The sequence below is a fragment of the Adiantum capillus-veneris genome, chromosome 6 (assembly GCF_014529385.1).
Source record: "Adiantum capillus-veneris isolate H3 chromosome 6, ASM1452938v2, whole genome shotgun sequence".
Lineage (NCBI taxonomy): Eukaryota > Viridiplantae > Streptophyta > Polypodiopsida > Polypodiales > Pteridaceae > Adiantum > Adiantum capillus-veneris.
This window is the reverse complement of record NC_140936.1, coordinates 114,071,179-114,085,251: the sequence shown is the minus strand read 5'-3', so window position 1 is coordinate 114,085,251 and position 14,073 is coordinate 114,071,179. Positions and strand designations below refer to the sequence as shown.

The 14,073-nt window shown below is 45.1% G+C and overlaps 1 protein-coding gene and 1 pseudogene across 1 annotated transcript; both read left to right on the top strand.

The window, feature by feature from the left end:
* Positions 1 to 6,260: 6,260 nt before the first annotated feature.
* LOC147456107 (uncharacterized) lies at positions 6,261 to 7,743 on the top strand. The gene is made up of 2 exons (XM_086515404.1): positions 6,261 to 6,560; positions 7,419 to 7,743. Exons 1-2 carry the CDS (start codon positions 6,275 to 6,277, stop codon positions 7,688 to 7,690), a joined length of 558 nt encoding a protein of 185 aa, XP_086371530.1. The 5' UTR covers positions 6,261 to 6,274; the 3' UTR covers positions 7,691 to 7,743.
* A 2,512-nt stretch (positions 7,744 to 10,255) lies between these two features.
* Positions 10,256 to 13,182, top strand: LOC147456106 (brassinosteroid LRR receptor kinase BRL1-like; annotated as a pseudogene).
* The last annotated feature ends 891 nt before the right edge of the window (positions 13,183 to 14,073 follow it).

Below are 14,073 nucleotides of genomic sequence, written 5' to 3'. Positions count from 1 at the left end.
TCTCGAGGGATGCCCTCACTTTGTATATGCTAAAGACAACCCAAAGCCTCCTCGTCTTGCCCCTCTTGTGCTTATGCCGCAATCAATGAAATTTAGGACTGGATGTAAGGCTCCTAAGTACACTACTTTTTGCTTACATGTCGACCAAGACATTCCCAAACACATCTTTTAGTATCTTTTGGAATTCTTTTAGTCTCTTCTGTAATTCCACATGCCTGTAAGCAGAGGTGATTGCATCTACTTGCTTCAGATTCGCTAAGAACAACCTACAGCTTCTCTCTTGGGCATATGCTGCAATCAATGCATTCCAAGGTACAATATCTTGGATTAGAGGGAGCACCACACTTGACTGGTGCTGCCCAATGCTCATGAAAAATGTGTCTCAAATTAATATCAGGCCATTTTCAATTTCAAAAATGCTAGTTAGGGCAAGGTGAAAAGGAGAAATTCCGTCCCAAAATAGAGAAAAATAGTGTAAAAATCCAAAGCTCCTCGCCTTGCCCTTCTTGTGCTTGTGCCGCAAGCTTGCAATTTAGGAGACGACATTCTGGATGTAAGGCTCCTAAGTACGCCACTTTTTGCTTACATGTTGACCAATACATTCCCAACCATGTCTTTTAGTCTCTTCCGTAATTCCACATGCCTGCAAGTAGAGGTGACTGCATCTACTTGCTCCAGATTTGCTAAGAATAACCCACAGCTTCCCTCTTGGGCATATGCTACAATCAATGCATTCCAAGGTACGACATCCTGGATTAGAGGGAGCTCCACACCTAACTGGTTCTACCTAATGTTCGGGAAAAATGTGTCTCAACTTAATATCATGCCATTTTCAATTTCAAAAATGCAAGTCAGGGCAAGGTGAAAAGGAGGAATTTCGCCCCAAAATAGAGAAAAATAGTGTAAAAACCCAAAAGATAACTTAGTTTTCTAAAATTTCCCCTCGGCAAATACAAAGAAAGGAATTTTAAAAAAAGATTTTTTCCTAGCAATGGTTCTGCCTTTGAAAAGTCTCTACTCTACGAAAGTCCTAGAGTGTGTACATGCTCCATACATGTAAGAGCCTAGAGGTGTGAAGCCGACTCGAGGCTTAAAGCAATGTAGGCTTGGTCTTTTTCATGGTGTTTGAGTATATGTCAAGCTTATAATTTAGAGCTAGATAGAGTGCATTAGAGAATCCAAATCGAGCTCTTTGGTTACTCTTAAAGCAAGTAAAGCTGCTTGCTGGTAGCCGTACTACTGTTGCATGCTCTCTTCAGTTGTTGTGATCTAGTGTTCGGGAAAAACGTGTCTCAGCTTAATATCATGCCGTTTTCAATTTCAAAAATGCCGATTGCAGGCAAGGGGATAAGGAGAAATTCCGCTCCAAAATAGAGAAAAACAGTGTAAAACTCCAAAAATACACTTAATTCTTTAAAATTTTCTGTTGACAAATTCAAGGAAAAATGATTTTGCCCGAACGCTATTGTGATCTCGATTGTGATCTCGAGACTCGAAGCTAGCAGCGTGGAACTCAATAGTGATGCCAGGCCTGTACTCGCCGGCGAGACACATGGTGCGCAAAGGAAGAGAGAGGGGGAGAGGCCAACCAGGTTCCCTTTCACGTGTCGAGCTATGCCCAACATTTGAAAGAATGCGCCTGTTGGAGAGCTCATTTGGCGTGCCCATTGCTCATACGCCTGCTCAAATCAATGCACTTTATGACTGTGTTTTTGAGAAGTTTGACACCGATCACAGCGGCACTGGACTTGGATGGGTTTCGCGAGCAGATGAGAGACATCCTTCTTGCCATTGCTGATAGCGTGGCTGCCGCATCCTCCAAGACGCTGTCAAACATGAAGGAAACGTTACCGATGCATGATGGTGCCTTCTATCTTTTTGTTTTGATTTGTCGAATTGCATCAATGAGGGTACGCAGAGTTGGGACTGTTTTGCGAGAGAGGAAGGGCCGAGTAGATGCAGACATAAGAGGAGGGGGGTCTACATAGAGAAGAAAGGCTGCAAACGGGGGTATGACCTAGCAATGGCCACCTATGAGCAGTTAACAGAGGGTTTCGTGGGAATGTGGACCCAGTAGACAACACAGAGAGGAAGGAGGCGATGGTGAAATAGATGATGCAGCACGATAGGGGCGGACCGAGGGCCAGGAGCAAGTGGGTGCAGGAGAGATGGCGAATCATTGACTTAGGGCAAAGCGGCAAAGCCTCTCTCTCTCTCTCTCTCTCTCTCTCTCTCTCTTTGACTCTGTATCGCGCAGTCGACAATCTCTTTTTCTCTCTCGACAATCTCTTTTTCTCTCTCTCAATCTTTCGCAGTCGTCCGACTTTCAGGGCACACTGGCCGGTTGCATCAGCTCATGCCATGTGTCCGAGGGAGGGGCCGGACACGTGTACGGCTCAAATGACGAATGGGAAGTCTAGGCCCCGACAGCTTTTGGTTCCTGCGTTTTAGGAACCGCTCGGAGTGTTTAGAGAGAAGCTAGAAGCAAAGCGCAACTCAGTTTCCTTGGTTTCCAGTATGCATGAAACTAGAAGAAAGGGCAGCTGGCTCAGCCAGGGGAACCCTAGCGGGGGAAGCCCAGCAACCCTTGCATAACCTTTGTGGTGTTACTGCTCGCAGTTATTCATTTAAGGCACGAAGTGCGTATAAATGGTCTTTTCGCGCTTTGTCATTCATGATACGAGTTAGCACCGGGCCCCCAACTCAAAAGGTCAGGTCGGCGATTCATTGAATAGATATGTCTCTATCTACCTCCGCTGCCTATTTTACCCTACCCAGTAAAGCAAGCTGGTGGATTTTCATATCGTCTTCTGCCCACTGGACGGTATCTGATCTTACGACCAGACCTCTTGAGGGAAGCCCATTGGGTTTACCTTGTCGACATGTTGACTTTATTACAAGGAAAAGCGATCCTGTGCTATACTCCGGTATCATTTGCCGATCGGGGCACGCAGAGGCCCATCGTGTCCCAAATCACATTCTGGTTCATTCTTCGCCAACAGAGTGCCTGCTGGCCCGTAATGATACAACAGCTTTATGGTTTCTACGAAGCGTTGTCGCACAGTTCACTTGCGTTGATCAGTAGTCTTGCCACTCCTAGCGGGTTCTATGCTGCCACCTCTTGCATTGTTTTGTTAGCTTCACACCCTCCCCAAAGGAACGCATGGTGGGGTAGGAGCCTTGGCAATCGGGTCTCCCCGGACACTTGCTTGTACTCCCCAGTCTTGCGACCGTACTCCCCAGGCGGAGTTGTTAATGCGTTAGCTGAGCCCCCGATTCGCGGACCAAGGACGAACACTCATCGTTTACGGCATGGACTACCAGGGTATCTAATCCTGTTTGCTCCCCAAGCTTTCGCACCCTAGCATCAGTAGAAACCCAGAAAGCTGCCTTCACTACTTCGGCGTTCTTTCGTATATCTCCGGATTTTATCCCTACCACACGAAATTCCACTCCCCTCTATCCCACTCAAGTGAATTGTTTTTGAAAGCATTCCGCCAGTTGAGCTGGCGCCTTTAACTTTCAACCTGATTCACTGCCTACGTGCCCTTTACACCCAGTCATTCCGAATAACACTAGCCCCTCCCGTCTTACCGCGGTTGCTGGCACGGAATTAGCTGGGGCTTCTTTTTCGAGTCTTGTCATAATCGTCACTCGACGAAAGAGCTTTACAAGCGGCATTGCCCTTCCTCGCTAACATGACGTTTTTCACTCACTCACGCGATATTGCTGGATCGGGCTTTCGCCCATTGTCCAATATTTCCCACTGCTGCCTCCCTATGGAGTCTGGGCCGTGTCTCAGTCCCAGTGTGGCTGATCGTCCGAAAAGATCAGCTAAGCATCTGCGGCTTGGTCAGCCTTTACCCAACCAACTACCTAATACTACGCAGGCTCATCAAATAGCGCTTTTTAGCTTTATCGAAGCTTGCTTTTTTGCTTTCGTTTCTTTGGGATTCGGCCCAAACTGTTTGGCAGATTCCCACGCGTTACGCACCCGTTTGCCACTTTGTCTTCAACTGTTCTATAAACAGAAAACAACGTTCAACTTGCATGTGTTAAGCATATCGCCAGCGTTCATTCTGAGCCAGGATCAAACTCGGTTTTTTGGTTAAAAAAGGTCAATCTTTGTCGTTGATGATCTCTTGGTTAGTTACCAGCTCTTGCCAATAACCGTAAGCGGAACGGCCATCGGCAAGGCGAATCATCTTACATCCCGGGATTGGGGCTGAGCGGGGGTTAAGCATAATCTCAGATCAACAAAGCAGTGCTCAACTAAATAATAGATACTACCGCGACCTTTCCGATCCAGGAAAGCGACCGGACTTGAACCGGTGCCGTTTCCTTTCCTGGTACATAGGAATGCTCTATCCCTTAAGCTACGTGAGCCAAACGGGGAAGCCCAACAACCCCAAGCCCCCTGTTACTTTGTCGCCTGTGCGCCTCTCTTTTTGTTGAGTGCCCAAAAACACTCTGGCTATCCAATTTCACTCCACCTTATGATTGATAGCCGACAAGTACACAGCTTGCTATCAACGACCTGGCCTCTTAGTTTAGTGGTTTGTTACGTAAAGGATGGCTAAAGCCTAAAGACAAAGATTCTCTAGCGTTCTCGTATAATAGTCAAACTATAATAATCAAATGTAAATATTTGTGTGGTTGATGGAAAAATCATCAAGAGGTGACTTGCGATGTTGAGAAGTCCCCACTTGCGCTTGGTCCGGGATCCCTGAGGGATAGTTTGGCTTCAGGGCGGGCGCTCCAGCAAAGCTAATTCTGTATGCCTATGCAGCGTGTTAGCCAAAGAAGAAGACTGAATTAACGCCATAGCTGCTCTCCGCAGTCTTAGTAAGAGATTTCATCCTACTTGGTTTTGTGAATAAAGAAAGTTGAACTGTGCTCGATACAAATCCGCAAGGTATCTGAGCCTCTCCAATTCCAAAAGCATGCCCCGCACAAAAGAAACAAAAAAACAGCTTCCGCTTACGGAAAGCCCCGCAACGAAACCTAAACCAAACAAGAGCATGGTGCAATTAATGCTTTTCTTTTAACATCTGTTTTTACACATTTTCATAAATGCTTTTATGTAGTGTAGCTAGCACGCAAAAAAGCTAATGTCGAACGGAGTAAAGCAGTTGGCCGGCAAAGATTGCTTTGCGTCGATTTTGCTTTCTTTTAAAGCAAACGCATCTTTTTCTGCTTTCGCTTGTTTGCTTTCTCTATCGCATCTTTTTCTTTGCTTACAGCTTGATTTCCTTTTCTTTTAAACGGTGTTTTTCTTTGCTTTAAAACTGCTGACAACATGTAGTGCGGGAGCAGGATTCGAACCTGCAGTCTTCAGGTCATGAGCCTGACGAGTTGGCCATTTACTCCACCCCGCAATCTTGGCCTTGGCGTTTGGGGTTGGTTGCCCACCAGCATAGGGACCACCTAGCCTACCATTGGTCCCGAGAGGTTACGTTAGCCTAGCACCTAAAGATCTAAGGGGAACGATACTCCCCAGGCGGGATACTTAACGCTAAGTTAGCTACAACACTTAGGGGTTGATACGCGCAACGATTAGTCTCCATCATTTACGGCTAGGACAGGGGTATCTAATCCCATTCGCTCCCCGCTTTCATCTCTCAGTGTCAGTGTTGGCCTAGCAGAGTGTCTTTGCCAAAGGTGTTTGAATTGATTTCTACGCATGAAATAAATTGGAGCTTTACTAGTGGAGTGGTTTTAAGCCTTTTTTTTATCGTTGCTACGTTCACGTCGTCATCAATGGTAAACTACAAATAGTCATCAGATCCCTCCCATTTTCTATGGATCCATAGTTTAGTTCATCTACTTATTCTTATTGGGTAGTTCGTTAGGTTGCCGAATCCTCCTCAGGTAGCCTCGTCGGAACAAAATGAAGAACGAGAGTGAGATGTTGAAACTGCCTTCATTTCAAAATGAATTCCTTCTCAGAAAATGATTAATCATGTGGATAAGCTGATACCGACTCGTCAATCTCCTCCATATTCAATCCGCCTCATATTATTGACGCAAAGGCGAGAAACTCGCTGTATCTGTAAACCCACGCATCAATTTGGGATATTTTTCATTTTTCCATCTGCGTCGCTGTTTTGCAATCCGGCAAATTGGTGGGGCGCAACGACGAAACTTTGAAAATGAATTTGCAAGGAAAAAGGGTAAGATTTCTTTTCGTAAATTTCTTTTTGTACTTGTAGTCGAAATCGATTGAGAAGAGTTCTCCCCTCAATAGTAATTGAATGACGAGGAGCCGTATGAGATGCGAATCTCACGTACGGTTTTGTATAGCGACGTTATAGCTGTCGACTATCTCACAACTACACCGAAAAAACCCAACTCTGCCCTACCTAAAGTCGCCAGGGTTCGATTAACCTCCAAATTTGAGGTAACGGCTTACATACCAGGTATTGGCCACAATTTGCAGGAACATTCGGTGGTCCTCGTAAGAGGCGGAAGGGTCAAAGACCTACCCGGCGTTAGGTATCACATCGTTAGAGGAGCCTTAGATGCTGTAGGAGTGAAAGATCGTAAAAAAGGGCGTTACAGTGCGTTGCAGAGCATTGCCGCAACTCGTATCATTGCAACGATTCCATATCAATTGTTCTGATATGTTAAATGTGTAGCCGACCCAACATCGCCAGGGGACCGAAGCCTGCTACTGCAAAGATTGACCATTACCCGTCTATTTGTGTGAAACAACTTGGTGTCTAAGGTGTTTTACTTCAGTAGGTTAAGTTGAGTTTTACCCGGACTCCCACCTGATAAAAAAAAAAAAGCCTTTTCCTTTCGGAACAGGTTCGGGTTAAGACTACGAATATTTGACGGAGACTTTGCCTACATCTACCGATTGGATCGGGAAACCTACGGACATTACTGGTGAGATAACTGAATTGCAAGATTTTTCCTTTCCATGCCTATTTCTTCTTCCTCCGTGGAAGAGAGGGAGACGGATACTCAATGTGCAATGAGTAAATATGATTTATGTGATGAATAAAAATTGGTTGGAAACCATAGTTATTACCCAATCATATGGAAAGCTGTATTCGATGAAAGTTGCACGTGCAGTTTGGAGGGAGATCCCCCACTAACCGGTGGATCCACTCTACAATATGGAGTGAAGAAGCCGAAATAGTAGCTTAAAACACCGTCGGGAAAAGACATAAAAAAAATTTGGTTGAAGTCTGACGTAGTTGTAAACTCGTGGTACATCGGAGCAGTGTAGCGAACGAAATTAGAAATATCGAATCGGATCTAATTTATCGCAATCGATTGGCAAACATGCTAGTTGATCGTATCCTGAAAAACGGCAAAAAATCACTAGCTTATCAAGATTTTTTATCAGGCTATGAAGCGGATTAGATAACAGACAAATAGGAACCCACTGTCTGTTCTGCGACAGGCAGTGCGTGGGGTAACTCCCGATGTAGTCACAGAAACCAAACGTGTGGGTGGATCAACTTATCGAGTTCCCATTGAAGTAGTACCTGCAAAAGGAAAAGCTTTGGCCATCCGGTGGTCATTGATCGCATGTCGAAAATGCTCAGGTCGAAGTATGGCTTTAAGGTCGAGTGATGAATTGACAGATGCCGCCAGAAATTCTGGGAGTGCCATACGGAAGAAGGAAGAGACTCATAAAGTTGCGGAAGCTAACAAAGCTTTTGCCCACTTCCGTTAGTTTTGCTTAGATGAGATTAGTTCCAATCCACAATCTTTTCGTTGTGGATTGGAATCGGGGCGTAAGTATCGGGGAATTGAGAAACACTACGCAGAGATGGATGAGTGAGGGATTGATGACTACTTCCTCCTTAGTTCGTCAATTATTCCAATATTTACAATACGTTGGCCGATGCAAAGCTGCGGAGTGCTTCGTCCATGAAAAGGCTTGATGCAGGATTCTTTTTTTAGAGACCAAAATTGATTAGGGGCGTGCATTACCTAGGAGAGAAATTTCATTTCTCCCTCTCCCCTTGTTTTAGGGAATCCAGGTTGCGAAGTAAGTGACAAAAAATTTTGAGATACGGGAAAAAAGCCTCTGTATCCAAGAATTCTAGAGACTCAATCGATTTTGGTTGACACGGATAGGTTTTTGTGATATGCTACATAGTAACAGGCTTACTAGGGGAGTCACTAATTCCGTTTCGAAAACCAAAAATTCCCATGACCACAACTTTAGAACGACGCGAAAGCACAAGCCTATGGGGTCGCTTCTGCGACTGGATCACCATCACTGAAAACTGTCTTTACATCGGATGGTTCGGTGTCTTGATGATTCCCACCCTACTAACCGCAACCTCTGTATTTATCATCGCCTTCGTCGTAGCTTCTCCCGTAGATATTGACGGTATTCGCGAGCCCATTTCTGGTTCTGTGCTATACGGTAACAACATTATCTATGGTGCTATCATCCCTACTTCTGCAGCTATTGGGTTACACTTCTACCCAATCTGGGAAGAAACTTCCGTCGATGAATGGCTTTACAATGGTGGTCCCTACGAACTGATCGTTCTTCACTTCCTACTTGGTGTAGCTTGCTACATGGGTCGCGAATGGGAACTAAGCTTCCGTTTAGGTATGAGCCCCTGGATTGCTGTCGCTTATTCAGCTCCAGTCGCAGCTGCTGCCGTCGTCTTCCTGATCTATCCAATTAGTCAAGGAAGTTTCTCTGACGGTATGCCTCTGGGCATTTCTGGTACTTTCAACTTCATGATCGTATTCTAGGCTGAGCACAACATCCTTATGCATCCTTTCCACATGTTGGGTGTAGCTGGCGTATTCGGTGCTTCTCTATTCAGTGCTATGCATGGTTCTTTGGTAACTTCTAGTTTGATTAGAGAAACTACTGAGAATGAGTCTGCCAATGCAGGTTATAAGTTTGGTCAAGAAGAAGAAACTTACAACATTGTAGCTGCTCACGGCTACTTCGGTCGTTTGATCTTCCAATATGCTAGCTTCAACAATTCTTGTTCTCTATACTTCTTCTTAGCTGCTTGGCCCGTGGTAGGTATCTGGTTCACCGCCTTAAGCATTAGTACTATGGCATTCAACTTGAATGGTTACCCATCACATGGCTCTCCAACTTAAGTTACCTTAGGGAAAAGGATCGCTTTGGGCACAGCCAAAGGTTTATTATTCAACCATACTGATTGCCGTCCAAACATCCTACATCGAGACCTCAAGACAACGAATGTGCTTCTTGACGAGGCGCTAGAGGCTCACGTCGCCGACTTCGAGATGGCGCGGTTAGTGAGTGCATGTGACACATATATTATTGTGTTGTGCTGTGAGCGCATGGGACAGTTGGATATGTGCCAGTTCTACCAGACTCCCAAATGCACAGACAAAGGCAATGTGCACAGCTTCATGGTGTTTTCAAAGCTAATGACAAAAAGGCAGCCAACATGGTCGTCGAGAGCGACCGACAAACTATTGAATGATAGCTCTCATAACCCCTCATATACTATATGACCTCCGGCTCGCCTAACCCCGATAAGCTCAACTTAGATAAGCCTGACTCGGATAAGCTTAACTCAGATAAGCCAGACGGCCAGACGGTGGCTTGCCCCTGACCAACACCACCTAACAAGAAAAGAAGGTACGGTAAGGTTTAAGGTTGCGTTTTGCTCGCAGGACTTGTGGTTGCCGTGAAAGGGATAGCGGGTGACGGGATTCAGAAGGCGGAAAGCAAATAAAACGAATCCTTCATCTACTAAAGCTACTTCAAATTTACTTCAAGCACCCGCTTCTTCATCTACTAAAGGCTTGAAGCACCTGCATCTTCACCCATGACTTTATCCACGTCAGGTACTTCGCTCGAAGTAACAGCACCTTTCATCCACGTAAGCTAGTTCACTCGAAGTACCTGTTCCAGACTCAAAGTCTGTACCGTCGAAATCGGCTTCTTTTCTTTAGGTATATCGACAAAAACTACAGAGAAAAGACACTTACTTGAAGAATTAGCCGCAACTCGTGGCACCTAATAATGGAGGCGCGCTAAAAGTCGACTAGAGGCCCGCAAACCACCTAATCTATAGGTTAGATGATCTATCTCGAAAGATGGAGAAACCCAGTAGAGTAGTTCCAGTCCTGCCCTGAGCATTCCACTTTCACGAGAACTGGTATGGTAGCTTCGCAGAGTGGGTTTGATGATGAATCATCAGATTGTTGACAGAAATCGACGATCAACGTTAAAAAGTCGAGTACCCCACCCGGGTTCGGTTCATCCAGCCGCTATTTTCTTCTAATGGCGGAGGCAGAACAGGCGCAGTACGACAGGGAGTGGATTTGTAATCTTGGGGAAGGGAAGGGTTTGATTGCGTGCTTGACAAGGCTTTCGCACAACAACTTCTCTGGCGCTCTCTCCTCCATTGCGACGCCCTTTCTTTCATGGCTTAACGTTTCAAACAACAGCCTGTCAGGCAGCCTCCCGATGGGTATCGGCCAATGCAGGACACTTAAACATCTTAACATTTCCTTTAATCAAGGAACTGGCGAAATACCTCTTAAAGCCTTCTTATTATCTACCTTGAACCTTACAACTGCCATAGCTGGTAGTTGCTCAGACCTAACTCTGTTAGATCTCTCTAAAAATTTTATAACAGGACCAATTCCCACATCCCTCAGCTCCTGCCAAAGCTTGCGCCATGTCAACATCTCCTTGAACTCCTGGAAATATTCCCACCATCTTCAACCAGCTAGTAAGCCTAGAGGTGCTTTCCGTCTCCAAAAACAATCTCACAGGCGCAATACTACCCGATTTTGGGGATTCTTTACACCAGCTTAAGAAGCTGGATCTTTCGGCAACAAGAAGAAACAAGATAATCCCAATTTTCGGCTCTGCATAAGCTTGTATTGAGCTTCAACAAGATCACGGGGCCTCTTCCTGCATCCCTCCCCAACTCCAGTAGGTTAAGGGTACTTGACCTCAGTGCAAATGCCTTCACAGGAACTATTCCTGGCAAGATCTGTGGTCCTTCGCTCCGCAGATTGCTATTAGCAGACAATGATTTGTCTGGGGTGGTGCCCTTGGAGAGCTGCAGCAGCCTTGCTGCAATAGATGTCAGTTGCAACTTTATGACTTGTGCCTTCCCGACACCGCTACCGGCTATGCCTAACATGAGAGAGATGGTTATGTAGGGCAACTTTATTGAACAAGAAATCCCATTGACATCCGCAGCGCAACAAGGCAATTATGGCTACTGGTGCTCAACCTCAACCTTATCAACGGCACCATCTCGCCCATCCTCTCAAACCGCAGCAGCCTAAAGTAGCTAACTATTTCAAATTCAAACAACCATCTCACAAGTTACATTCCGCCAGAGCTGGGGCTTATGCCAAGAATCAATTTTCTGCATCTCAACAACAATTCATTGTCGGGCACAATACTGCCTACACTTGGGAACTCCAGGTATCTATCGTGGGTTGATCTCAGCTTCAACGAGCTAGATGGTGCCGGTGAGGTGGTTATGCGACACCGAAAGCTTTTTGTGGTAAGGAAAATATTTCATTATACTTTCTTTGGATTGAAGGGAGCTTTGAACTAAAATAAACTTTGGACTGAAGGGAACTCTTTCTCCTTGGACGGGAGAGAACTACCCTAGGCTAGGAAGCCACCTCACCTTAAATTGAAGGGAGCTAAGCTATTTAGTATCCTTTGTACTGAAGGAAGCTGGCAAGAAATCTTTCCTTTGGTTTGGGAGCTACTTTTCTTTGGATTGAAGGAAGCTCCTGATGTCTTATCATGTTACTTCGGACTGAAGGGAGCTAAGCTATTTAGTATCCTTTGGACTGAAGGAAGCTGGCAAGAAAGCTTTCCTTTGGTTTGGGAGCTACTTTTCTTTGGACTGAAGGAAGCTCCTGATGTCTTATCATGTTACTTCGGACTGAAGGGAGCTCTTTCATTGATGTCTTATTAAGTTAATTTGGATTGAAGGGAGCTCTTTCATTGATGTCGTCTTATCATGTTAATTTGGACTGAGGGGAGCTCTTTCATTGATATCTTATCATGTTAATTTGGAGTGAATGGAGCTGCTCTCTTCTCTCTTGTTAGACTAAAATAAACTTACTTTTTATCCCATACCACAGAAAGCATCCTGCCCTTCTTTTGTGGTCCTTCTCTCAAGAAGTTGCTGCTTGCAGATAATGAATTGTCTGGGGCAGTGCCCTTGGATGGTTTAACCTTATCACATTAGATATCATAATTTTGTGAATGGCAAAGCCACTGCCCGTCTTGCCTTACTTGTAGGAAGGAGTGGGCCAATCTCATTTCATTGAGGGAGAAGACATGACATTTGCTCAACGACAAGCCAACTGTGGTTGCTGGTTCTCACCTTTTCAACGGCACGGCACAATTCTACCCACCTTGGCAAACTACAGCTTAGAGTAGCTCGCTCTCCTCACAAGCAACCTCTTTACATCACATGCAACATTCCTTTAGTGGTCTCATGCTGGCGAATCAATTACTTGCATCTGGGCCCTTGTCCGACACCATCCCTCCCACCCTCTCAAACTGCAGCAGCCTAGAGTGGCTAACTATTTCAAACAACCGTCTCACAAGTTACATTCCGCCAGAGCTGAGGCTTATGCCAAGAATCAATTTTCTGCACCTTGGCAACAATTCGTTATCAGGCACAATTCCACCCACACTTGGAAACTGCAGGTATCTGGTGTGGTTGGATCTTAGCAGCAATGAGCTAGAGGGCATCATCCCCTGCGAACTGACCGAGCAAGCAGGGAAGGTGATAAAAGGAACGCTCAGCACTGGTTTGCGATTCGGGTATTTTAAGTATCTGTACGGAGATCTATGCACAGAGTATGGCTCGGGTTCAGTGCTTACCATGATAAGAGTTCACCTTTTAAGGCTAAGCAAAATTCTAAACTTCCAGAGCAGAGATGCAACCTTAGCGTTTCTATGCAGACATTGCACCATACTACATCCCTAACCCTCCAGGATCTAGTGAAGGCAGCCTAACATTCTTTGATGTTAGCCAAAACAAGCTTACAGGAACTATTCCAGAGGACTATGGTAGCCTAATCTACACCCAGGTGCTTTCATTATTACATAACAACCTCATTGGCACCATCCCTTTCAGCCTAGGCAACCTGGTCCAATGCTCCAAAAACCACCTAGACCATAACCACCTTCAAGGAGGCCACCAAGGGCTTCTGTGAAGAGGCCAGGATAGGCAGTGAAGGCTTTAGCATAGTCTACAAGGCCCGGATAGGCAGTGAAGGCTTTAGCATAGTCTACAAGGCCACCTTAGACGATCAAACTGTGGTAGCGGTTAAGAAGCTCATCCATAAGATTGATGAGAAGGGTGAGCCAAGAGATTTCCAGGCAAAGATAAAAACAATAGGGAAAATCAAGCACCCTAACCTCATCTCTTTGTGGGGTTATTCTCAGACAGACAATGAAAGGTTGCTCATCTATGAGTACATGGAAAATGGCAGCTTGTATAAGTAGCTTCATGGCACGACCTATGAGTACATGGAAAATGGCAGCTTGTATAATTCATGGCAACAAAAAAAAACAAGATGATCCCAATGGCCAGCCTGCAGCTACAATAGGGCTTAGCTGGGAAAGCAATTAGCTTATAATAGCTTCAGGAAAGTATCCTGTTAGCCCATTGTCACTCAGATTCAATACTTCAAGAGAGAAGCACTTTGCAAGAGAGGCCCATAAAAGAATTTGCCAATACCAGGATTAAGCATATGATCACACAAGTTGTAAGTAACAGGTGCAATTAGGCCGAATCGGCCAACATTGCGTTGACCGACACTCACTACACCTTTTACACTAACATAAGGAACATGAACACGACAGCTACTATACTTTTGTTTTAGTGTATTTAATAAATTGATTATACCTTGTGTTGCATGTAACCTACTCTCGCTAGATCCATCGTCCTTATCTTTGCCTTTTTTTTAGTGACTGTATACTAAATACCCTGCACACCTTGCTATAAAAAGAGAAAGGACTAAAACTAATTCAATAGATTTCGAATGAATAGGGTCTTTAGCTAGAGGTAATTTATATATAGCCGGGCTTTGAATCCACAGGAG